We start from the raw sequence: 27,703 nt of genomic DNA, 5'->3' as shown, positions 1-27,703 counted from the left end.
TAAAATATGTATAAAAATCATAAAATACTAAAAAAAATGTGTTTTAAAATATTTTTTTAGTTTATAGATTTAAAATATAATATAAATAATGTGGATATGTATTAGCTTCTCTATACAGAAAAAATATGTACCTAAATTTTGGCGAACGTTGGCAATTTAAAGTTTTAGTTTTTAGAGAATTTTTAAAACTTTGCTTTAAAAAATATTTTCAACAAAAAGGGGCAAAGTTGCAAAATAAGTACTCTTCATTACCAACCAACTAATATTGCAAAAATCCCTCTTACTGACGCCTTTGAAAGTAAACTACACAAAAATGTATAACACTAATTTAAATATTTTTTAAATTAAAAGTTTCAGAATAAAATTTCAAGATTTATTCAAAATATTTTTTGAACATTAAAAATATTTTTTATTTTATTATGGATTTTAAATATTAATAATTTATTATAGATTTTAAATTCTTTAGTTTATTATTACTTTTAAATATAGTGAAAACTTTTTACACTCAATAATTATTAAAATATATAATGCTGCGCAGAAAAACATTTACTTTAAAAAATATGTAAATCAAAATATTTTTTAATCAAAAAAGACAAAGGTTTCAAAATTATTAATATTTTTAAAGCGCACTTTTGGTCTAAAGTAACAGATTAGATGCTTGATATTTTTAGTTTATTGTTTCTTTCTAATTAGTAAATGTAATTAAAAACTGACTTTTATATTTACACATAAAACATAGAAATATTTTTTTTAATTATAAAGTAACTTATGGTGTCACCAAAAAACTTTTTTGTTACGAAAATTTAAATTTATGATAAAATTGTGTTATGCAGCGTTAAAACTGACACTCAAATACCTAAAATACGCTAAAACACAATCAATGACTTATAATCACTCACATTTCACTAACTATATATGATCGATTGTGTTGTTGCGTTAGTAACGTGTAACAAAATATTTTTTCATATCAGTAATATTTTTAAGCGGATGTTTAACCGATGCTATTTATTATTATTATTTATTAAACTGTAAACCTACTTTTAAATGATACAAAATGTTACGTTTTAATATTATTTTTTATGTTGAAAACATTTTGATATTTTTTGTTTTATTAATATTTAGTAAAGTTACAAACCTATTTTAAAAAATAATACAATGATATTTTTTTGTACCGAATACCGAAATAACGAAATTCCCAGCTAAACGAATCTTTAATTTGTCCCCGAAAAACTTTCAGACAAAATGTTTTCATTGTAATGAAGACTAATCTCAGTATAACAATATATTTTGCTCCGAATTTAAGAATGACGTTATAACTTGACAAAATATTTCTAAGAATTCAGTTCATCATTGACTTGGCGTGTGCCAAATGTGTTCAAAAGCGACATTACAGGTGTTTCGTTGACCCTCAAACTTTTTTTATAAAACATTTTTTTCACAAATTTTATTGTGTTTCATACATTTTCCTTAAACAAGGACAAAAAACGATCTGTCAACCTTATAAGAGGTTATTTTGATGCTGTAGTAATATAGTAATTAAAAATAAAATAAAAATATATCATCTTCCTTACATTCAATATAACGAATTTTCAGTACACCAAAATTTATTCATTGGTTTCGTGAGCTTCGCTGTATTGAAATTTCATAGTACAATTTTTAATTTATTATTATCTAGCCAAGTTTTAAACCTATTCATAAATGATATACAATATTTAGATTTATCATTAAATATCTAAGTTTCAATATAACGATAAAATCTAACGTTGTAAATCTAATAAATAATATAAAATGTACTCTTCTGGAATTATTTAGTCAAGTTGTAAACCTATTTTCAAATGAATTGAAAATGTTAAGTAGTTTTTTATAGATTGAACTATTTTGTCTATCATTGAAAATCCTAAATAGTAATGTCCAATTTGAACCATTATATTTTTAAAAATATTTAAAAAAATCAGAACGAAGCAAAAATTATATTTAAAACCCAAAAAGTTGAGGGTCCGGTATTCGCACACTCGCTAGCTATCGGTACCTCACGATAGTGAGGTACCGACAGCTAGTACTTATAATTATATTATATACAGTTGAAACTATCTGATGATAATTTTATATATTTTTAGTTGTTTTTTTAATATAAAAGGATAGATTGTTTTTTGGTTAGCAATATTTTAAAGTTTACACAAACTTCTGTCAAAACAAAGTGTGAATTAAGTGCTATTTAACAAAGCATTATTATAAGAGATATGTGCATTAAAACGAATTTTTTGTGAATTTTTGTAAGGTTAGTCTGGATTTTTTCTTCATAAAATGCTCGATCGCTACTGCTCTTTTTGCCAAATCTATTCAATAGTAATGCACACACAATTTGTTTTATGAAACAGTGATTGCTTAATCAAATTGTACTCTTAAAATTTCTTTGTAATTTATAAATTCCGCTAAGGGTGAGGTTTATTCATTAATCTGTTTCTTACATAAGCATAGAACAACTACTCTGAAACTTGTTATGTATATGGTAATAAAATGGTATTTTTATTTTAAAACAATACTAAATTACCCCTGTCCTAAAAAAGTTGAAGGTCAAAAAAAAATATTTTTCATAAAATGATATGATAATAGAGTTTATAATGAATATTTTAATATATTATAATAACATACAAATGAGATGAAGTATTTTCTTTGAATATAAATTCATAATTATTTAAATTATACAAATATTTAACGCGAGAGAAAATTTTATTTTTATAAGTAAATTTAATAGTTTAACATTACACGGTATTAGATAGAAAACGATGCTGATTCTTGCCATTACTGTAATTCGAGCCCTAGACTCGACCTTTTCTAAAATCACTTTAACGACGGCAGACCGTAATATTTACGATCTGAAATCGGACGCTAACCTGACTGAGAAGATTTTCCTTAGATTTGCCCAGGGGACCGTAAAAAGAGTCATTACTTCCCGAACCTCTTGCAGCCGTTTTATTTCATGCTTCAAAAGGCATCCCTTTTCAATAGACACTATTTGTATCTATAGCTGTATTTTGCACGTATTAACGTATATTATATATTAAATTGCCTCGAGCTATATTTAATGATAAAAATAGATGTAGTATGGGGAATATTCTGAAAGTAAACCTACAAACAATTGTGATGATTTATCAGTCAAATATTCTCATCTAGCGTTTAATATTACCCAGGTAGAATATCCACGTACTAGTTTCAAGTTGTTGAATTATTCCTAGATACCGTTAAGTATACGCAAGTTCACAGTTAAGGTGTTTGGGGTACGTGTAAACTTTGAAACATACCGGATCGCAGTTGTTAAGATAGCAACACACACCACTTGAATGTTTGCGGTTTATAGACCCTAAAGTTCGCTTGATCTATTTTACACGTGTTTTACTTTCGCATTACTCGTTTCAGATTGCTGGCGAAGCACACGGGTATTTTCCTGAGCTTTCAGACGCCAGAAATGGAAGCAGCTTACAAAAAAAGAGGAGGTCTTGGAGTAGCGGCCGGTGCACCATTGGCCACAGCTGTTCTTTTGCCATCTCTGGTCCTATTGGCTGCTATCACTGTTGTTAAACCACCGCCAGAAGCAATACCATTAGCTGCTGCTGCTACTGCACTGATGTTGGTTATCGCAGCTCCATTTTTAACTCACAATAGAACGGTATTTATTTCAACTTCCTGCCATTTATATGCAAAGGTACGTTTTAAGATTCGATAAAGGAAATTGAGAGCCTTCACGTGAATAATAGACTTTTCAAAATCGAATTGAAAACGATCACGAAAGGCTTAAATCTATAAACGGATTCGTGATATGAGCCTTTCGGGTTCACTTTGCCCTTTATAAGATTAAGTTTGCAGTAAAAAGACGCACGGAAAATATTGATTTGTAATAATATATTATAGTTATAGAAAATATTTTTTTTTAGAAAAATCTTATATATAAGGATATTAATCTTATAAAATCTGCTATAAAAAGCATTTTTTTGGCGAATTTACTAATGTTTTTTAAAAATCTATTCATTACATCGTACTAGTTTATACAATTTTGTCATGCGTTGAAATGCGTTAATCGATCACATTAAATTGTTAGAGTTATTAACTTAGATAGTAATTTAATTGCCATTTAATTTTAGGTTTATTCTACAGAAAATTATTACAATTATAGTATTGTTTTTTTCTGTATTAATTGACACATTATGAGCTTAAAAAGATCTGCACCAGTAAACATTATGCGTCAAATTTTAATTGTAATAGCTAATATTATTCAATTATATGTCATGAGAAAAAATAGTAGTTTAAAGTAAAATTTGGTCACATTTTAAGTGGGCGGATTATTTATTATATAATTTTAATTCGCCTGAATATTTAGTAGAAAATAAATCGTAACTTTATTCAATGAATCATATTATTTATTAAAATAAAAGTCAGATATAATAATATAAAAAGTAACAAACCATATTTACACAGTTTAAAGTCTTCTCTTAATATTTTTATTATTGTTAATAAATATGTTTAGGGGTCACCTTTGCACTTTACTATGATAATAATTCAATCGAAGTACATACAATTCTACGTACCGCAATAAAATTTTATGTTTTCATTTTCAGGAATGGGAACGTATGTCAGCTTTGGGTAGGAGGATGAGCGGTTCACCCGAGTTGAGGTTATTGGCAACAACAGCTGCTATATTGCTACTGACGCTACACAATGCCGCACAGATGGTATAAAACAACAACCCGAACCTCTGCTGAATTATTAATATTTTACCCCTTTCTTCCCATGTAAAACATACAAATTTGCAGATTGTATGCGCTCGCTCAGCTGAGTCAAACACCAACTGCACAGCAGGATGCGCTGTTGTCGGATGTGCTGGTGGTGTTTTAGCAGCTGCTTTGGGTGCTTTGGCACCCTTACCGCTTTGGGCCAGGGCTGGCTTAGCAGTACTGGCAGCTACTCCTCCAGCTCTCATTTCTTACTTCAGACTGGGAGATTTATTGGACTGTTACGATCTCTCACCAAATTCACCTTTGTATGTTTCAATCGAGGGTATAAAAGTAAAGACGTTAAAGCTGTTTCGAATCTAATATTCACCATTCATATATACTTTTAAATATAAATACTGCACCTTAGCGATCTATGCGGTTGTAAAGGTCAAGGCAGTACACAAGTTATTAGCAATCAGACGATGTCTAATATGTTTGTTATAAATCCTGAATAAACAGCTTAAAGATTTGTGGTGTACTTGTTCGGTACACGCGTTCATGATTATTTTTAAATCATAATAGCTTAAAATATAGCCGTACAATTTGATGAGTAGTGATTATTTTTGGAGGGTTTTATAATCGTTTCGAAGATCGAGTGCAACTCTTGGAGATCCAGAGCATCGAAGTTGTTGTCTGGATCGATTTGGCGTAGTAACACTAGTGCGATTTCCGCTTAATTCTTGTTATTTCAAGTTATTAATAAGTGAAAAAGTATGTCAGCTTTCTGGCTTATATACTATCAATAAATTCTATTTATCAAAAATTTGACCAATGCAGATAATTTGGAGCGGAACTAAAATATTTGTTTGAGTTACATATTTTATTAAACTTTTCGTTCCATTAGATCAGGTATATTCTTTTTGAGATTGTGTAAATCGCTTAGAATGTAAGAATTCGGAGAAACTGTACTTGCTACCTGTTTTGTGATGATATCCGCGGGGGATCGTTTTTGTTAAGATGCGATCCAACGGTTTTATGTTCATATTCTTTTATTATTTGCGTCGCCACTTCGCTCCCGTTAATTATTTTTGGCATGGAAATGCATAGATATGTTCTATTATTTTGCGTTAAAAGCCAAACACCGTTATTAGCAAATTTAAACAAATTCTAGGGATAAAAATTCAATAGTTTTATGTCATTTTTAAAAGTTTGTAAAAGGATTTATTCACTTCTTTTATCGATATCTTATGATTTCTTATTATGCAAGTACCGCATTTAAAAGAAATATATTTAAGTCGCAAAATATCGCATCACAAGTACTATGTTTTTCGAATATATTCATAAAAATATAAAGAATCAACTAATTAAAAATATTTAATAATTAATTTAAGTTTAAAAAATAAAGGAGCATTAAATGTTTAAAACTTTAAATAAGTACAGAGATTTATTTTATTAATTACTGCTGCCAAAAAGACTCATTTAGTTGCTGTTTATGTGGATCTTATTGTCAATATTCGATTGTAGCAACAATGATCTGCATAAATTTCTGCAATTATTATTCAAAGAGTTTTTTTTAATTATATTGTATTCGACTGATTGTAAACTTCTTTCTAGGCCATAGTTGTCATAAATAACTGATACTGAAGTGGTACATTGGGAGGAGAGGGAGTTGATTACTCGCGTTGTTGAACTATGTTTTAGAGTTTATTTCAAAATATTCTGTAACAAATATAAACTATTAGTTTATATTTATAAAAGATAATTTAATAATAAATATTTTATTAACGTATAAATAAAAAAAGCTGGCGAATATTTTCGGCATTAAAATATATGCTCAAATATTTTTATAGGATAATAATATCATTTTAATGCATGTTTATAATTAACAACGTTATAACTTTTGGTTAACGATGTGTTTTTAATTTGTCACATTCTTATTATTATTATTACGGATAAATATTTGAAAGCTTTAAGCAATAGGATATAAAAATTAGTTATATTTTAATACTTTGACATTAAATTTAAACGTTTACTACGTATTTGACTAATTAAAAAACGAAATACCAATAAAAAATATTCTGTTTAAGTGTCATCATTGTATTAAATTTATTGTTCGATTCGACTCTTTGAGTTTTTAATAGATATTTTAAAGATCCGTGGTTCTGGATGGAAATGACATTGCTGAAAATAATTGCGTTGCCCTAAAAATTTCAGAACTTTTATGACGCCAAACCTTATCTGCTTTATAATTACGATTTATTTTAAATTCGAATTTACCTTAAATATATTATTTGTAAAATATTTGTTTCAACTATTACACAAAAACAAAGGAAAAGTAATGAATAAATAAATAATAATATTGTAAATTAGCAAGATATGTTTTAAACGACCGCCTGCTTTGTCACTTAATAGCCGTAAGAAAAGTCGCACATGCGTGGTGATAGCAACAGGTCTATCTTTTTCTATCAGTACATAGATACGCTGCCTCTTTAGGTATTTACGACACAGGAAACGATTTACTCTTCTGCGAATTCGGGTAAAATACCACCATTTTTGTTGTCTAGAAACATTGCCAGAAAGTCACGAAAAAGTGTAGCGTAAAAAATTAAATTAAAAAAATACAGTCCGGTGAATTTATATATTTAATAAAATAAATTGTATTTAAAAAACAGTTTTTATAAGAAAAAAAATAGTCTGATTCTATATAATTAAAATTATCTTAAGCCAAAGTGATTTGCGGTAAAAAAACTTGGTGAATAATTAGTATATGATAAAAATGTCTTTTCTCTTATACCTAAATATATTTATTTGTAAATGAAAACGCTACTTGAACTCTATGTAATTTATGTATGATTTAATTACAGGCAAATTCCAACTAAACATTTTCTCTATCTCCTTATGGGTCTCATCACTGTTGCATTAATTGTTTTAAGTAATCATGTATGTATTTTTTTTGTATTAATTTATGTATTGATCGTCTTAATATAAAACTACTGTTTGTATTATTTCAGTTGGAAAGCACATCTAGAGTATTGTTCTTATGGAAAGGTCAGATTGAAGAGCAGCGAGAGCGAGCAGCTGATATGAGACGAAGAAACGAAGCTCTAGTTTACAATATTTTACCTCCTCATGTGGCAGTGCACTTTATGGGCAATAAAAGAAGACAACATCACGAGTTGTATTCGCAAAGTTATGCTGAAGTCGGAGTATTGTTTGCATCAATGCCCAATTTTGCAGGTTATATGATAAAGTGTACCTAGGGACATGTTTGAGAGTAATGTTTTATTTTATTTATTGGTGTGTCGGAAAATATACACAGCTCTTACAGACATAAATTTATTGGATGATAAAATAAAAATAAAATATGTTTATTAAAATTTTGTTATTACATATGGTTTCATCTAGAATCAATATATGTATGTGTCATCTATAGTTCCCAAAATAATTATTATTTAATCTGTTAATATATAATACATATATAATTAAAATATTTTTTTGTTAAAATTATTACAGAATTTTATTCAGAAGAAACGGTTAACAATCAAGGTTTAGAATGCCTACGCTTCCTTAACGAGGTTATATCAGATTTTGATGCTGTATGTATAAAATAATAGTAATAATAAAAAATCTATTTAGATAAGACAACTATATTATTAATTTTAAACATTACAGTTACTGGAAAAAGCGCCATTCCAAGATATAATTAAAATTAAAACAATCGGCTCCTCATACATGGCCGCCACTGGATTAAACCCTTCAAGGCATGTTAAGGTAAGTGTCACTGCATCGTACTATAAACTATACAAAAGAGATTATTTTTTGACTGATGATATATGACGAATACAATGCTTTATTTTTATTTCAGGCGGATGATCCGATCACTGTTCGCTGGTTTCATTTGTCTTTATTAGTAGAGTTCGCTTTGGAGCTGAAGCAGGCTCTGCAATGCATCAACGAGCAATCGTTCAATCATTTCGTTTTGAAGATGGGCATTAATCATGGTCCGATTACGGCCGGAGTGATCGGAGCTAGAAAACCTCATTATGACATATGGGGTAATACAGTCAATGTAGCTTCACGAATGGAGAGTACAGGGAAAGCTGGGTGTATACAAGTAAATGATTTAAATATAGTTTACTTTTTAAGCCGTATCGTTAATATATTCATATGTATACTTTCAGGTCACTGAAGACACTTCCAATATATTGAAAAATTTTGGCTATAAATTTGAACAACGCGGTCTTGTGTCGGTCAAAGGAAAAGGGCAGCTATTAACATATTATCTTTTGGGCAAAGATGGATATGATAATATGCCAGAACCCATAATTGAACATACTGCAGTGGTATGTATTAATATATATTTGTATGAAAATTAAAACGAGGTGTTAAAAATATTTGCTATCTGCTAACCAATATGTATTTTTATTTATAATAATATTTTACAAACTTCGAACAGTAATATAGCAAAAAGCTGACTTTAGAATTCTTTCGTAAAATAAAATATTTTTACAAAAAAATATTTTTGAAGTCGATAATGTGTTTGTTGAGTTCGCCCTTATTATTCTCAATGGTTTATATTATTAATACAATAGAACGGCAAATTTGGGTCGTGCTATTTGGGTGCCCGTTTATGTGTGAGTGAGCCATAGGAAGGATATTTCAACACAATTGCCTTATTTGTAATTACGTATTGCAAAACGTTGTATTGGTATTTTTAGCCCCCCAACTACACGTTTTGTAGCAAATCAAAGCCGTGCTTAGAAATTTTCTAAAATACAGTAGTTTTATAAGACTTATTAGCAATTACGAACACGCGTCCGTTTCAATACAAATTTCGTTCTATATTTCAAATAATGCGATATTTTATGGAACGTATCTACCGTGTAAATTAGGGGAAGAGTATACTTTAAGGTTTGAGAACCCTAGGGGTGCGACTTCGAAGCCAGTAAGTGAATCTAGTTAGAGTTGTATTGCATTATATTTAGAATTGCGTCAGACGATAAATGGCGAGATGTTTTCTCCGAGCGGTGGTGGAGAAGCTGGCTAAGGGATGATATCAGTAAACAATCCTTAGAGTTTTGATTGGTGTGGCAGCAACAGTATATTCTCCGAGCGGTAGTGAAAAAGCTGGCGGCGGAATGTGTGCGTCCATGACCGTGTGTTGTCCGCGGGCGGCAGGTGTATGCTAGTCTCGTCTGCGAGTGACCGCTTGTGACTACCTTCTCCTCATCGTAGTCCAAGCTTAAATATCCAGGGCTACAAAGCTTACTGATCAATCACAATTCTGCAGCGATCATCTAGCCATTCGCTGCAGTCGCTTCTTAGATCGGTAAAATTGGCATACGCCTTTAGAGAGCGACATTCGCTTGATAGGCATTGTCCAAGATCGTATCTTGTGGATCCGATGATTTATTATTTTCATGACCGTTTCGCAACAAAGAAATATTTTCTCAATGACGAAGAATATTTACTGTAAGAACATAATTCGTGTTATTTATGCGATTTTTTGTGGTCGTAACGAGTGTTGTGTGGTTCTTGTTGATAGATGCTCATTTTAGTCACAATAAATTAACGTAAGTTTAAAAAAAAAACCGTGTTAAACGTGGACAGTGTGTGGTTGCCACAGTACTATTAAAAAGTTACCTAGATAAGACTGAAAAATATGTTTTTTTTTAAATAAAATTTCTAAAGATTTTAATCTGATTTAATTTATTAATTTAAATTTGAGTATCTGATTTAAAAAAAATATTATATTTAATATAACATAAGCATATAGTAAATATTTTTTAAATAGCCTCTTATAGACACTAAGGCAATATACTGACATCAGACATTATATTTCATAGATTTATATAAAAAAAATTAACTTTACGTAACTTAATCTATGTAAAGGTTTGTAATATTGTTATCAAAATGCTGTTCAAAAAAATATCATAATAAAAATATCCAACAAAACTAAGAACAGACAATCAATGACTCTAAATTTTAATAAGCTCTACAAGTTACAAATTTATTATTGTTCACAACCTTTTAAATGATGTTGCTGAGGTTCCAAAAAAATCTTTTCCATCGGTAATCTAGTAAAGAAACATCTGCGAGTCCGTGGTCTCATATTAGAAAAATAATGCGAGCTAAAGGTTTTCATCAATAATATTTAGACTGACGACACAAGATAAAATGTCTTAGGTATCAAAACATAAAAATACTCGAAAATACATTGGAATCATTTATCAGGACAAGTAGAAACATAAACACAACTCTAAACATATAGCTTGACGAGAATGTAAGTTTTCAATTTACAAGAAACAACTGTTTAAAATTTATTGTATATTTTGACCTCTTAGTATGTCGTGGGATTACGTATGTTTTTTTTATTGCTGTTAATTAGCTTTTAAGTACCTTATCCACTTCCTTTTTGCTTGTTATCCATGGTTTTTGGTTATCTATTGACAAACATATGGACCCACAAGGTATATAAGTCAATGACAAAAAAAAATGCTTTGGTAATATGTACATTCTTTGTATATATGTAAGTCATTCTAGATTTTCTAATCTTACTATTCACTATCAATGTGATTATTTAAATATCGATTTATGTCGTGTATAAATGTTAGCAAAAATACTCACAGAGCAATATTTAGTATAAACATAATCAAAAACTTTTATAAATTACTTTGTATAGAAACTAATAAAACAAGTTATTATACTAATTGCTAAAAATAATCTTAATCTATTTCAGCCTGTCGATACACACATTGAACAACCCAAACCTGCAGACGTCCAAGACGTGAACTTTAATGAGAAGCCTACACCTCCAATGAACAACGGAGTCCCCAAAAGTCCTAATGGCAGCGTTCCGAGGCTCTACAATGGAGTGGCTCCACTGTCTCCCTCATGTAAAGAGAGTGCCCCAAACGAAGCCGTCAAAAACTGTGAAAAACGCAAATTATTACCGCAAGAAGATTCGTGCACTGATCTCAACATCGACGCTCGTGAAAGTGACGCTCTGTTAAAAAATTAAAACGTTGTGAAATACTGACATTTTTGTGTCACCGAAACATAACGACAACGGCCTATAAACTTTTATACTCGCTTACTATTTGTGAATCGTCACCGTCGTTTTGCTCCGATGTACCACGATTATATTTAAGTCTTCTCTAAGTGTTTAGAAACTCATCTAAATCTATATGTTTGCTTATTTGCAAATATATTTTTCGTTCTAAACGCTTATAAATGTTAGGTGCCCTCTATGAGGTGTCTCGTAATTTAAAAATGAACATGAAATTTCGATAGTCGCACTCAAAGGTAGCCTCTGTGTGTTTGAAATTATTTATTGATTCATTGAGTGGTTCAGGGCTGTTTTGAGTGTGTCTTTGAATTGAAGAAATACTCAATTTGCACTCTAGTAGTATTTAAAGATACTTATAAACGCGGCAATAGTTTCACTATTAAATTTATTGACTTAACCGTTTAATAATTTATTTGAATATTACAACAAATATCAAGTCACTGATAGTATTATATTAGGATATAACTATGATTTATCTTTAAGTATTTATTATTAGGTTATTGAATTAATGAGTCATTTAGTGGCAGTTTGGCATATCTGCAAATATATATATACATATACATATACATATACATATATCATAAATTGCTTTTTTAAATTAGGTATATTAAATTATATTGACTGCTATATACTGCTTATGTTATTCTTAAACTTTTGTGTAGATAGTTTCAATAATAATATAAGCTGTTTTAGAAAAAAAACAACTATTTTTCAAAATTTAAAAATCTTTTTTAATTGGACCACTCTGTCACAGAAAGACTCAAATATTTACGTATGAAATTATTTTTATAAATCACTATGCAAAATTTTGTAAAACATCTCATATCAAATTACATTGAGAATTATAACATTGTTTTATACTGGCATGTATCTGTTTAAAATATTTATTTAAGACGTCACAGATAAATGGAAGCAAATCAGGATTTGACTGTAAAAGAAAAGAGCAAGATATTGTATCTCATTTATGCACTTTCTAAATTGGCATTAGTTATTTTTATTTTATAAAATTTTTTTTTTATGAAAAAAATACTTAAAACCCATACACAAACTATAAACGACGATAAATAGTATTATGAAAAAATCAATTTAAAGCTGTGTCTTGGGCTCTAGGTTGTAAACTTGAATTTTTAAGTATAGTAGTCTTTTTGTATTAACAAATTGAGACTTAAATCCATTTTCATACGACGTCTTTATTTCTAAACGTAATGGTCCTAATGTTTTTTTATTTAAAAAAAATGTGATGTTTTAATTAGGATATTATTTTTTTAATAAATAAACGTTTTATTTTCATACATTTTACATTTTTTTGAAGGCAACTATTACCATTATTTGCCCATAATACAGGGTGTATTTATTATTATTGGTTATATTGCATTAATCGAAGTACAGTACGACCAAAATCATTTTACTTGCGAATGCAATCATTTCCAAAATATTAACACAAATGGATATCATGAATGGCAATGCACATTTTATTATTATTATATTTATCTTTATATATCTCTTTATAAAAAAGCCAATTTACATTCCATTTTGTAATAAATTCAATATTTTTAATATATAAATATATTTTTAGCTATAAACTTCATTTTATAAAGTCATATATTATAATACGTAAAATGTGTATCTATATAATTTTCATAGAAAGGCCTATTAATTTAAATCAAAATGAATAGTATTATTAGGCCTAAGGTGGTTATTTTAATTTTTAGATAAATGAAAATTATATTTCAATTGATATTCTAAAGATTTTTTGTAAAAGCACAAAATTTACGATGATGAAAGATATTTTTCTAATATTTTTATTTAATCTAAATATCATTCCAACGCTATGAAACATTATCACTTAATTTCATTGTTGTATGGACTACGATACTATCTTCGTAATTTTAGACTTTTAACGTAATGATAGTTGAATGTGATATTTTTTCCAGACTACGTCTGCTATGTTACATACATATGTATAATAAAAAAAATAGTCTCTCATTTTTTAGGTGCATAAATAGTCTATGTAATACATTGAAATTTCTTCTATCTAGATATGTGTGGTAGACCAGGCACTGCGGCTTAACCAAATAGTTTTATTGAATATTATTGTGATGTAGATTTAATATAATAAAATAGATTTTAACATTACATAGAGTGAAACTCTTGTTAGTATATTATAATTAAAATGTGATTAATGTGTCTGAAAGCTTATCATGTTTGATGTAAAGCTTTATTCTTTTTTATATTTATTGCATTTAATTTTATTTGGCCTACTGAAATTAAACATGGTTTTATATCATTTGATTAGATTTAGAGTACCGTATAATTGATCTATAAAACTGTATTACTTTTCGGTCCCTTTGATATACTACATAAAGCAAAGATTAAAGCATTTTAACGCGCACATAAAAACAGCATTACATTCAATTTACGTTTATTAATGAAAAATATTTTTAATAAAAAAATATTGAGATATGAAAAAGGAAACGAGACAAATAATGTAAAGCGATGAAGATGAGATTTATTCTTAAAAAATATGTTTTATAAATGAATTTATAAAACACATGTCCAAAAACTAAAACTGAGTGGTAGTCATCATTGGCGTTGAGTGGTTGGAATATTTATTTCTGTGTTTTAATAATTAAAAATGTGTTTTATGTGCTGTTAGTTTTAAGTGAATTAATCGATGTTATATTTATATCAAACAATATATTATTCGAATATTAAATGATTGTATCGGAAAAAATCATAGTGACTGCAGATTAAAATAAAATACATTATACATGTCTGTATTACTTCTTTTTCTTAGCATTCCTATCAGCTGTATAAAATTAAAAGTCATTAAAATTAATGAGTATATTTTTCATAAATAAATAAATATTCACATTTTTATTATACAAATTATTAACACAACACAATATATAATACATATAACAATAACATCACAGAATATTTCATCGGAGAAGATTTATTTTAATATAATTTTGATAATATATTTTAATACAATATTGAAAAAATACACGAACAGTGCAATGAGATTATAATATGTTCTTATATGTATTTATGAACAGAACAAATCCTTTAGTTATATAAATGTATTTTTATATATAAAATAGAGTACGTATAAGAATATACCAATTAATATACAACATGAAATATTGTTTATAGAAGCTCATTTTTAATAATTTTACTAAAGTGGCATACAATGTATCATTTTCAATAAAGCTGAATATTTTGTGATTAAAATAAATAAAATTTAATATAATAAATTTTATCATAATTATGATTTAATTATAAAATAACATTAAATTTTTATTTTTATAAATGTAACTTATTTATATATAACACATTTACGTGATAACATCTTAAAGCACTAACACCCAATAAAGCCTGAGATTTTAAGCAATTCTTTAAATGAAAAAAGTGATGGCGATATTTAGTATTTTATTATTATTTTGCAATTCAACATATAATCGATTTAATACTATAATATATATAATTAGCGTTTCACACAAATATTATCATTAAAAAAATACGTGTTTCAAGCCGAATACATACAATTACAAAATATTATATACATTATTTTGTGTAATAGTCAAAATAGTAAAGCTTTTTTCATTATAATATATTTTTAATACCGAATACACACAAATTCTGTATCTATGTATATTATTTCCCATAAATTTGGACAACTTGGAACAGTTTTCAAGCTTTAACAATTTTCTCTACCCAGCCTATTCAAAATTAAATCACAGCCCAAAGGTTTACCAGGATAATTTACAATCTTAGTATTTTTTTATTTAAAAAATAGTTGAGAAAGTAATACCTCCTATGAAATAATAACAAAGATGTCTTAAAATAAATGTATAAATGTCAAGATTATTATTTATTTTTGACCTTTTAAATATAAACTTGATATTTTATTACTTGCAACGTTATTTTACATGCTGAATTTTTAAAACTATCAATGCTATCATCAAAACTAAAAAGATCTGTTGTGAAATTGTTTTTTAAAGCCTTTATCATGCATATTACATACAATACTTTTTAAAGTATAAAATAACAGAGCTTTAATATTATTTGTTTATATTATTATTGAATTGAACATAATTCCATAAATATTTATATTTGTGTTAGTTCTATCTTAAAGTTTCATAAAACAGTATTTATAATATTCGTATTTTTTTGGTAACATTAGTTTATTTGGATACGAGTCGAATAACTAAACTATAAATACTCCAGCGATATGCAGTTTTTAACTATTGTAAAACTGCATCCAAACATTGGTCAAAAATGTTAACACGATACTCGGAACATTTTCTATGTTTATATTTAGAGTTACAAAATATTGTATTTAATTATGTTATCTAACTCACACAAAAATGTATTATTTGGTCGGTTTTTAGCCAACATTCGGACAGCCTTATCTGAAAATCATCAGAGTTATAATTTAATTTTTGATTGCCTTCTAATATGGCTCAAGTATACCAACTATTACCCAATAATATTGAAAATAAGTATAGTAACTTACACTTATGTATACATACATATACAATTGAAAGCCAAACGATGTTTCAAATCTTTACATTCAATATGTATATATTTCATTTTTAACCTTTGTCCCAAGTTGTCCTGAATGACCTGTTTTTTTAAATACCCTTTGACGCCGGAAGTGGATCATCATCACTTATGGTCGGCGCCAAAAGCAACCCTCACGTCCGCACAAATTTATAAACAACACCAAACACTAAAACACTGACTAGAACTAACACTAAAGTGGTGATAACTTTGGCAAACGCATTCAGTCCAGACTCGCCAGGGTCCGGAGGTCTGGCGCTTTGACCAGGCGCCGCTCTCTTTCCTGCTAATCCTCTGGCCAATGCGGGAAAGGCCAAGCTTTGAGTAAAGGTCAATTTATGCAGGGATTCCGAGAGGGAATAAGGTCCAACGCTGCCTCTAGCGGCAGCCCTCAGCAAAGCATACTCTAAATCCAAGGCGTCAAACAGTGAGTACCTAGCCGTCATGGTGGAAGAGCGTCTTCTTTCGTTGTGCTGCCAACTATTCGAACTTCTTGGCGGTGCTGCTACAGAAGTGAGAGATGATGTTGTCGAAGAAGACGGGGATAACTCGCGCACGTCTTCGGCTGATGTGTGAGCTGGTTGTCTAAGCAATCGGGCGTGATCTGGATGAAGAAGACTTGCTGAAGGTCTACGCCCGCCTGGACTTCCTAATCCATTGACGCACATACTACCGGGACCTCCTGGTGATGGAGATGCCTAAAATACATAATATTATTTAATATACACGGTATTATCTCATATTTTAATAAAAAATAATATAAACTTGCAGCTTCTTGCTTTAAAAACATTAATATAATATCTTGATCTTGAATTATCAAACATTTAATAGATATTTTACCGATGTAGCCATAATTTTTTTCTTAAAAGTGAATTATAAATTTATATTGCTTTAATTTGACAATAAATCAAAAGGTAAAGAGTTAAATAAATATTTTAATAATAAATAATAGAGAAGAAAAAAATAATAAAAAAAATTTAGCATTTAAATTTAAGGTCGCTGTTTGCAAAATAAGATAACAACGTTTCACGGAACCACTTTAAACTTGCTGTTTGATAAAGATAAGAAAGCACGATAAGACTAAGAAATTTGTAAAGCGTTAGATTATCGAAAGCAATTTTAGTGAGTCACACGTTTCGCACAGGGATATAAATTTTTTTTTAGATACGCCAAGGAACAGTTCATATTCAATGGTCGACCATAGTAGACAACGCACACCATTTTGGTCTGACGCTGGCATTTTAATCCTTGGTTTATTGAGTATTGAAAGCCAACACCATCATTTACTAAGCTTTTTTCCTTCGACGTCGCCTTCACTATTTGAAGACTACACCCGCAGATGGCTTCAAGCTGGGCCTTCCGGCATCATCTGGTAAGGGGCCACCACAGAAGTGTCCTGAGACTATACACATCAATAGAGCGAGACCCTCTTTAGATTGTCAGCTAGATGTCAGTGCCCTATATTTAGAAAAGAGCCTCCATCGGCGTCGTTAAGAGACTGCAGACTTCAGAGCTCAATCCATCAAGAGTGAGACCCTCTTTAGGGTCAGCCAGGATTCTGCGTCACTTCATCACTATATGCTCCTGAAGACGACAATACCAGAAAGTGCTTCGTATACTGCAGCTTAAGAGGGTCTGCGCCCCAGATGCTGTGTCTTTTAAACATTATTCCCCAGTATTTATTTTTTTATGCATAAATGTAATATAAAATATTATAAAGTTGATTTATTGCTTTTTGTTAAATAAAGACGCATTTTAAGCTTTGAAACATCTTTCACGTTCATATAATTTTTGGGGGGATTTTAATTATACACAATTTGCTATTATATTTTTTCTGTTGCGCAATACTTTACAAGACATGAAACAACTTAAGCTAAATATTATTTTAATATTTTATTTATAATTTTTCACAATTGATTTGCTCATATCAACTCATACAATATTATATATTGTGTCACGAATATTTGAGCTATAATGATTTTTTAAGTTTCATTTTTACTCCTTATCAGATTTTCGATAACATTCTGTTTTTATTTTTTATTGAAGGGATGATTAGCTCATTGTTATGCTAAATAATATTTAATTTATTTAAATTATATACTTTTTTAGCCAGATAACTAAATATTGAAATTCATTTAATATTTTTTTCACTTAAATCCAAAAATATAATACACATTATTAAAAAAAATGCCATTATTAGTATGTGTTTTAATTTTGCTTTATAGCAAAGCTTTAAAAATTTCTATCTGGTTAATACTGTAAATTTCAAAGCATAAATTTCAATTTTCGCCTTTAGAAATGTAAGTAAATTTGTTCGTATTTTTTGTGATTTTTTTTTTTACTTTTTTCATAATAGTTTTAGATGAAACCTTTTTTATATTAACTAACTAAGAGAGTTTTCTTGATAATGTTAAAGTGAATTAGTATGCTTTGAAATCATTACAGGTTTTTACTGGTTTTCTCTATGAACAGTGTTTATTTTATAATTAATAACTAAGGTATAACTTCAGCTATTTCCTTCATACTTAATTATTTTACTATATGTTTTAAAATTATATTAAAAATATTTGTAAAATAGAGTTTTTAAAATTTTCTTTTTCTAAAAATATTTGTATTATTTTTTTTGAGTAGTACACTAAGAATCGATAAATCACCTAAATTTACAGGCAGACCTGTGAATCGAATTTAATATTATTTTTGTAGGTATGAAGATAAATATTCTTTAGTTTCTTGAGAGTAAACCATGATTTCTAAATCATCACCTATACTTTTGTATATAGATTGAACTGTGTTTTATTGTACAATCTACCTGAGACCAAGGTCTGTAATATTAGTTATTTTTCAAGGTCATTTGATATATACTCACTCTCATAATATATACAATGAAAATTCTATGAATTAATAATGACATAATAACAGTTTTCAATGAGATATAATTGTATGTGTTAAATTTAAACCATTGTATATTGGAACTACTAAACATGAATGAAGAAACAGCACCCTACTATTATATTACTTTGGCTGAAAAGGCACTACAATATAAATTTAGCTTTGGTAATTAAATTATGGTTGTTACCACACCTGGACTGAATCAATTCCCGAGTCGTGCAAGTGATGCTGGTCGTGGGCTGGAACATGTAAGGCGTGTAAGGGGTGCAGGGCTCCGGTTGGAGCTAGCTTGTATGGAGTGCGAGGTGAAAGTGGGGATTTTGGCGATGGACAATCCAAAGAAGATGAAGCTCTCCTTTCTGGCGGAAACACGAAACTTTGTCCATCTCCTTCGCCACGGGGTGATTGGCGGGGCGAGTCTTGTGAAGGCCAAACCTGGTGAAGTTGAGCAGTTTATTTTGTTATAAGCGACACACGAATGAATTAATATTATACAGCACTTGTCAAGTAAAATGTAATATTAGATTTGTAAGAGCTATGCGCGGATATTCTTACCTTCGTCCAAAATGATATAGATCTAGTATTATTTTAGTATTTTTTGAGCAGTATTAATTTGAGTAGATTATTGTAAAACGTAAAAATGACAATGTCTAAAATGTTTTATTGTTAAAATATAAACACTTAATAATATCTATTTGTTCTCAGTATATTTGCTAAGTCTAATAAAAATGCTAATTTAAAGGTAAACTCCAGATTAATATTCATGAACTTCTAAATGTGTTTAGTATATATTTGTTTTCCTTTATTATGAGCTTCCATTGTAGTGCACTATGTAAATAATTTACAATTTTTTGCTAAATAATTATTGTCTATTAGGATTTATTATTTTGTTTGTGGATGCTATGTCGTTCGACTTTTTTCGTGGACGTATTAGACCAAAAATGCTAACGCAGAGAAACTAATAATATTATTTTTTTATTTTTAAAAACTAAGACTCATAATATTTGGTTTATGGTACAGTATAAAAAAAATATATTGGAAAACACTTGTACTTTTTTAATAATTCGTTCAATGCTATGCTCTTTTACCAGTGAGAAGCAAGTTTTCTTACACCCTCTTTGAATAACTTTTATGGATACCATTTATCTACTTATTTATAACTCTTTTCACTTTGTAAAGAAGCTAAAAATGCTTTCTTTGTTGTGTTTTTGTTTCGAACTTACACTAAAAGGTAGTAATAACTATGCACTTAATTATGCTTATGAAAAGGAGGTGTTAATTATTTTTATCACAGACTGGTAAAACTTTTCTTGTTAAACGAGCGGTTTTTCTTGAGAAGTTTGTCTTTATAATCCACAAGAATTCTCTTGATAATTCAACAATATTGAGACAATTTCTTTTCAACTTTAATTGACCTTCTAGTTTTAATAATCTGTTGCTACAATTTTGTGGTCTATTAATGAATTACACAAAAAAAATGGCATATATTTTCTGCTCTTTTGACTTCTTTTCTCATAATCAATGAAATCAAAAAAGCAATTTAAGTTTCTTACACTTAGGATCGATCATCGCTAAATAGCACTTAAATCTTTTTTGGATGCCTTAACTTTCTTTTCAAGATAAAATAATTTTACTCCTTTCGTAAAATTTTGTATTTCTTTGGGTTTGTTAAATCTTTTATATTATCTAAAAGTTAATTTATAAATTTTTAATTTGTCCGGATTTATTTTAAACTTTTTTATGCTTCTTTAATTGAAATGTGTTTTAGCAATATAATAGATTATTTTATTATAGTCCTAATAAATATTTGTTTGCACGTTTTATATGTTTTATAAGTATGATTAGCATAACGTTACTAAATATACATTTAAAAAAATAAAATATTTAATTTATTGTAAAATCTATAAGTGGATCAATATTACATGGACCAAATATTTTGATACCATAATGAATTTACTTGGTAACTATAAGTCAACTGTTATATTTAAAGTAAAAGAAGTGTGCAGCATGAACTCATTATAATAACTTATTGCATACGCATTGACCGCGAGAAAAGACTTGTCGCACATACGCATTAAAAGTGCAATAAACAAAAATGTTATTAGTGCATTTTAACGTGACAATTAGAAATTAGGGAGCATTCTAAAATGCATTAAAAAAAGCCACTCAGTGCTATTACAAACACAAATTAATGTATTGAAGTGCAGTTTCTTAAATGCGAAAAGATTAGTGCAGTGTTGCCAAATCTCCATTTTTTCAAACAAGACTGAAATTAACAAATCTTATCCCACCTTTAAATTGTCGCAATTATTTTACAGAACCCATTCATTGCGCACATCATTCTCTTTCATTCGGAATCTATTAATTATTTATCAATAAATTCCATTAAAAATCACCAGATTCACTAAATACTCCAGAATTGGGATATACAAAAATCAAATTGCACTTAAGCATTGAACAAAATGCAGCCGCTTCCCTCTTTATATTAGAGTTCAGCTCAATTTTTGGAGATTGCTGAATGTTTTAAATGCACATAAGGCTATGAGGGCATCTTTTATTTAAAGTAAATTTACAAAAACGTAATTCAAAAATGGTTGCACAATTTATTAATTATAATTTAAAACTAAATAATTTTGCTTTATATAGAAAATGCCTGAATGCCTAAAGTTAACACAGACTATTGAAACACACTTGTTAATGATAAAAAAAAAACATTTTGTACTAAAAAATCTCTTTTTTAAATCCAGGAAATATCTATAGTTTTTGATGCTAGATTAAGAAACGAATAAATATTCATAGTGGCAAAAAATTAACTGTAACGTTAATTTTTACCACTATTTAAATTTATAGTGGTATTATATAAACTCTACAGTGAATATTTTATTATAGTAAGTTTTACAGTAAATAAAGATTGGAGATCGGTTGTTTTTTTTATGCATCCTAAAATATGCTCCATTAACATTATTGGACGTGAAACTATATTTTTTTTATATGTAAAATGTATTATATTTTTTATTCATTGCGGCACAGCTTAATCAATAATGACTTAGGGAAATTGGAAAACACCTCACAATGTACTGTAAAAATGTACATATACAGTAAGAGCACAACTACTGATTATTTGCCATTCTATTTATAAAATATATAAAAAAAACTGACGTTAACCTTGATAACTGCTTTTTATCAGGTTTCATAAATAAATCGTGTTTATAAATAAGTATTAATTCATTAAAACGTTCATGTTACTGTTTGGTAATACAAAATAAATAAGCTATAATACTAAATTTATGTATTTTTATGAGCATTGAATATATTTCCGGTTGCCCGTAGAGATCAGTGAGTGTTAATTTATATTCATATATTTATGTGACTTACTAAGAGTCTACAACTGAATTTATTAATATCAGAATACTTGACAAGTGCTTTATGAATATATCATGAAATAATACTTGAAGTAATGGCAAGGAGCACGTTGGTGCCGGTCTAGGGGATGTTTCTCCTTCTCCTTGTGATGAATTTCCACTGGACGATCGAACTGCTGACCATAGTCGTTTCAATCCTGCTTCTTTTCTCTTTTCAGTTTTCTGTAAAACACATAAACACAATTCAAAATTTCATCGTTAAAATAAATTAGCCTAATCAAGTAAATGGCTAAATAACAACAAAGACCACCACTCTTTTGAAGTGTCATAACTATGGAGACTATTGTTGGCAGTGATTAACACAAAATCGATGCAAATGTCGTGCAATGGTCACTTATCCACATTGTAACATTCAAGGGTGAAATTTTCTATTGTCGATAAGGTTTGCGACCCTCGAATGAGTGCACAAGGAAAATATCGACCGTCCCCAATGTCAGTGGTAGTTGAATAAATTATAATTGACAAATTGCCGTCTAAAATCATAAAAAAGTAATTACGTATATTATGAAACAATTTTTGTAATAAGGCGCTTAGTAGAAAAATGAGTAATTAATATTATTATGTTAAGATATAAAAAAAATATAATTAAATTTCACGAACAAGGAACGGTAAAGATGTATTTAATTATAATATTTCTATTTATCTTTTGAAAAACGGTATTCTTACGACAGGTACACTTAGATATTTATTCATTTGTTAAACAATTTGCTTTTATATTTATTATATATCCATCAATTAGATATTTAACGACAAAGTAAAAATATGAATAGTAATAATTATTATATTGCTTTTTAATATTTTTTTAACATTATGCTTCTACTAAAGATATACTTATAGCCAGCACGATAGACAAGTCATATAAGTCAGTGACTAATACCTTAAATACATGGATTTGAATCCCTTGCACTCGTAAGTCGACAATGTGTTGCACTAGTACGTCGTAAATATGTCGACAAAACTTTGAATTCATTTATTGGCTTTGTGTTCAAGCAAATTTTGGCAATTTAAATTTATTATTGGTAAAAAAAATCTGTTAAACACATATATTGAATTTTTAACTAATACAAATAACTCAATAATCTTAAATTTACGATATATTTATTGTAAATTTTTTCACCGGAACATGGACGTATTGTGTTGTGTTAAGGCTGAATTGCGTGTTACTTGACAGTTTTGCGTTGTTAATTATTGCTCTTAAACTGATTTTTTCCTTCAAAAGGTATCTATATTTTTATTAAATGCGATGAAACGGGATCATATGCTCTAATTGTGCATAATTATTACTTTATATTGTGTGTCTGTTATGAAATAAAAAAAAAATTGTAAGATGGAAAAAGAGCGAGATGCCGTTATGCAAGTAGAGCACGCTATTTCGCTCGCACTATTAAAATGAGCGATTGACAACTATCGACATTTTCAGTGGCAACTCAAATAATAATATTAGTCTCATCACGTTTGATGTATTTTTGAGCTAGTTTATTACTAAATTATGTAAAACAGAATTAGTAATAAATATAAATTATTACTATATTCACATCACGAATAAATATAGTAATAATTAATTGAAATAAATCCGAACTAGATATTGTATAGAAACATATATTTCTTAGTTCATCAAAATAAAAATAAATTATCAGACTTCGATTTCAGTCTGGTATCCCACTAATTAGTAGTTGTTGATTGTGTTTATCCAGTTGTAACGCATTTAGGCTAATAATATTGTATGCAGCTATTCAAATGCTGCAAAATGCTATTTTTTGGAATCATCTTCGACAAGTTTTTTTAGAAAATATAAGTTAAGGAATATTATAGTATTATCATTTATATTTGTATTATTATATGATAAAAAATGACTCATATAAGATCGTTAAGTAGTTATTAGTAATATTTTATATTTACTTTTAAATGTACTAAAAATTACTAAATCAATATAATTTTATTTTTTGTGAAACAATTCATTTAAAAATTACATTATAATATTTTAATATTATTTAATTGATATTATAAGAACAAAGCGCAATAGAATGGATTGAAATTTCAGAAAATATAACTACGAGCCCTAAATTATAATTGAATTTCCTATATTTAAAATTAGTTATATTGCTAATGTCAGATGTTTAAGACAGATGTGTATCAATATATCTCTTGATATATAACCTATGTACATATATCTATATAATACATATATTATTATGATATATACTCAAAATAAAGTAAAACTATTTAAGGTTTTTATAGGTTGTTTATAATAAGCATAATTTGGAATAACTATTTTATTTATTGCTATGTTATTTCTTATGCCTAAATGCTAATATTTGTTTCCATTTTTCTGTATCATTAATGGCTCATAAATCTATATATATATATATATATATATATATATATATATATATATATATATATATATATATATATATATATATATATATATATATATATATATATATATATATATATATATATATATATATATATATATATATATATATACACTGTTAATTCGGAATAGTTTAGTTTCTCGGCCAGCTAATGGATAGTTTGAGTAGAATTTGCTTCCATTTTCGCAGCCAGGACAGCATCTTATATCATTGCTGATCTTCCACGTCTAGGACTATTCAGTTCAAGGACCAGGACTATTCAGGACTAGTCGTTCAATTTTTTTTTAAACTATCTAATGAATTACCTACTACTTCACAAATATTTTTATGGACGTAGTTTCCGATTTTTTTTATAGAAATTCATATAACATGCAATTTTTTAAACTGTTCCCTTAGTGAAAATTCTGCCAATGTAAATTTTGGGGTCCATTTTTTTAAATAAAGCATTATAAAGTTTAGATTTGCACCAACACAGATTTACAGATGTACGACTAAAAGTACGATTGACTGTTGGACTGGAAACTTAAAAAGTATAAATTTGGGTTCCAGAAAATATTTCTTAAGTATTTTACTTTGAATTTGACTACAAATCAAAATTAAATGTATAATAAATTTATTAAATATAATATTACATATTATTGTTTCAAATAATCCTATTTTATATTATTATTAATATTCTCTTAAGTATACTCGTTCAACTCGGACTTACATTACTAATAACCTTACGCAGCTTGTTATTTTTGTTATATAGCCAAAAATGGATTTTCGCATTTATGTAATATAGTGTAATAATTTAATGTAATTTGTTAAAGTTTCTTTATGTATATGATACCACGATTTAGTTTATTTATCAGATCGAAATATTATGCGGTCCATTATAAAAAATATCTATATTTGCATAAAAAGCTTCTATTTTTTTATTATTATTTTCTCTTTTACGTAACGTATAATTTATAGGGCATACTTAGCTGATCGTTGTTTTTACTGTAAAGTTAATGCTAATGCGATCCAAAGCCTGACCCGATCTTTATCGACGGTCATTCAGGAAATGGTCATGACCGCGACCAACGTGGTCGGTCACGATATGGCCAAATCGATATATCATCACGGATAGTCAAGGTTGCACACATGTAACGAGATGTTATTGTAACTTTACGATAAATTCGATAATAACTCGAATTTGTTGCGCGAAAGAAAGTTAAAATTAATTTTTATTTATATTATATATTCATGTTTCAAAAAAGTTTTTTAATACAAGTGTCAAACTTTATGAAAAATATCGTTCCAGCAATGCTTGGTAAAGTTAAATAACGGCTTGAAGTACAAAAAGGACAATTATTTTGACGTTTTAATTTCTGAATTCAATCTTCATTATAATTTTAATTCTGAATGTTTTATAATCCTTTCAGCGCATATGTGATTTAATTTTCAATCTCACTAATTTTATTATTTTAATATAATATTTATTTATACAATGAGCCGCTGCCCATAAACAAAATGATTTATTCCACTAAGTACTGCTTACAATTTACCGAACTAAAAGAAGAGTATCATGATTTTAATATATAGAATACAAAATATACAAATTTTCTATGAAAGTTTTAATGTAATTTTGTTAAAATAAGTCGTTTCAGAATCTTACTCGTAACGCGAAATGTAAAATACGATAATGCCAAACCGGAAGCATAGTTTAACAGCTTGTTAATAAACGATAGTTAAATATCTTACGCTCATCCGGGACTTTCACCACATCACTCGTTATGCGAAACGACGCTCGTTGTACAGTTTGTTTTGCTCGTTATGCGAATTTCTCATAATGAGAGGTACTCGTTAAGCTGGGCTCCACTGTAATCATAAATATTTAATATATTTGATTTATTATTATGTATAGGTATACAGTTTTACTTTTCTTATTACATCATTAAGGTAATTTGATAAAAAGAGCACGTCACTAAAAGACCGTAATAACTCATTTTAATTACTATTTTCAAAGAAATGTGTATGTGTATTTGACCTAAAACCGTTATCAGATTTGTTAAATTGTTCTTTGTCTCGAAACTCATTTTATTATTCAATTAACTGTTAATATAAATGATACATATATTCATACTCACAATAATATATAATAAATTTATTACAAGTATATTCATAATCTTTAGATAATTAAAAATGCTTATTACATTGAAGTTTTACAGGCATGACCATATTGCCTATGTAAGGTCGATCGATTTAGACATGACGTGTCTTTGTCTTATTATATTACAAGGAAATGAAAAATTGTAGGTCATACTAATAGTATACAAGTCCATTAACTAATTTCACGAGTCGTTCGAATAGAGAAATTGACGAGTGAAAAACTTTTCTGTGCACGACAAACCCGCCCCCAAGCTTTTTCGTTTCTCGTTGATATACGATTTCATTTAATTTTCCAAATTAACCTTCCGGCTTTCCAAATAGGGGTAACAAAATCTTAGAACTGTTTGGATAAATCGTTTATAGGGAGATTGATTTTTCCCGAATTTCTTTCATGAATATTACATTTTGGGTTTTAAGGCTTCACTACGCATTACCTTATTTTACATATGGAATTATATTGTATAACACATTTTTCACGATAAACTGTTGAATAAGTTATTTCAATAATTTTAAATGGTATTATTGTTCCGAAAC

The 27,703-nt window shown here is 28.3% G+C and overlaps 3 protein-coding genes across 3 annotated transcripts in view; 2 read left to right on the top strand and 1 right to left on the bottom strand.

The window, feature by feature from the left end:
• The window catches only part of Ac3 (Adenylate cyclase 3), a 131,788-nt gene extending 119,806 nt beyond the window's left edge, over positions 1 to 11,982 (top strand). The window contains exons 11-20 of the mRNA XM_088202828.1: positions 3,418 to 3,667; positions 4,614 to 4,727; positions 4,809 to 5,035; positions 7,574 to 7,649; positions 7,721 to 7,946; positions 8,223 to 8,305; positions 8,382 to 8,480; positions 8,575 to 8,823; positions 8,891 to 9,052; positions 11,449 to 11,982. Of these exons, the coding sequence (XP_088058954.1) occupies positions 3,418 to 3,667; positions 4,614 to 4,727; positions 4,809 to 5,035; positions 7,574 to 7,649; positions 7,721 to 7,946; positions 8,223 to 8,305; positions 8,382 to 8,480; positions 8,575 to 8,823; positions 8,891 to 9,052; positions 11,449 to 11,730 (1,768 nt within the window). The 3' untranslated portion in view covers positions 11,731 to 11,982. The remainder of the gene's footprint in view (positions 1 to 3,417; positions 3,668 to 4,613; positions 4,728 to 4,808; positions 5,036 to 7,573; positions 7,650 to 7,720; positions 7,947 to 8,222; positions 8,306 to 8,381; positions 8,481 to 8,574; positions 8,824 to 8,890; positions 9,053 to 11,448) is intronic.
• The window catches only part of LOC148227515 (mitochondrial ribosome-associated GTPase 2), a 289,075-nt gene that overhangs the window by 43,633 nt on the left and 217,739 nt on the right, over positions 1 to 27,703 (top strand). The window lies entirely within an intron of this gene.
• Positions 16,191 to 27,238, bottom strand: LOC148227524 (uncharacterized). The gene is made up of 4 exons (XM_088201993.1): positions 27,227 to 27,238; positions 22,683 to 22,817; positions 19,426 to 19,668; positions 16,191 to 17,042 (listed from the first exon to the last, which is right to left on the bottom strand). Exons 1-4 carry the CDS (start codon positions 27,236 to 27,238, stop codon positions 16,479 to 16,481), a joined length of 954 nt encoding a protein of 317 aa, XP_088058119.1. The 3' UTR covers positions 16,191 to 16,478.

The sequence above is a fragment of the Plectrocnemia conspersa genome, unplaced genomic scaffold (genome assembly GCF_051122295.1).
Source record: "Plectrocnemia conspersa isolate PC_06_02 unplaced genomic scaffold, ASM5112229v1 ptg000013l, whole genome shotgun sequence".
NCBI classification, from domain to species: Eukaryota; Metazoa; Arthropoda; class Insecta; order Trichoptera; family Polycentropodidae; genus Plectrocnemia; species Plectrocnemia conspersa.
Note: the sequence above shows the minus strand (reverse complement) of the source record. Positions and strands in the feature narration are given on the sequence as shown.

Bases quoted from the DNA above. Each gene is read 5' to 3' on its own strand.
- LOC148227524 (XM_088201993.1), bottom strand. The intron at 19,669-22,682 runs GTATTATTTCAT...CAACTTCACCAG, and splicing joins GCTCCTTGCCATTACTTCAA to GTTTGGCCTTCACAAGACTC. The intron at 17,043-19,425 runs GTGTGGTAACAA...TATGTATTTTAG, and splicing joins CGGGAATTGATTCAGTCCAG to GCATCTCCATCACCAGGAGG.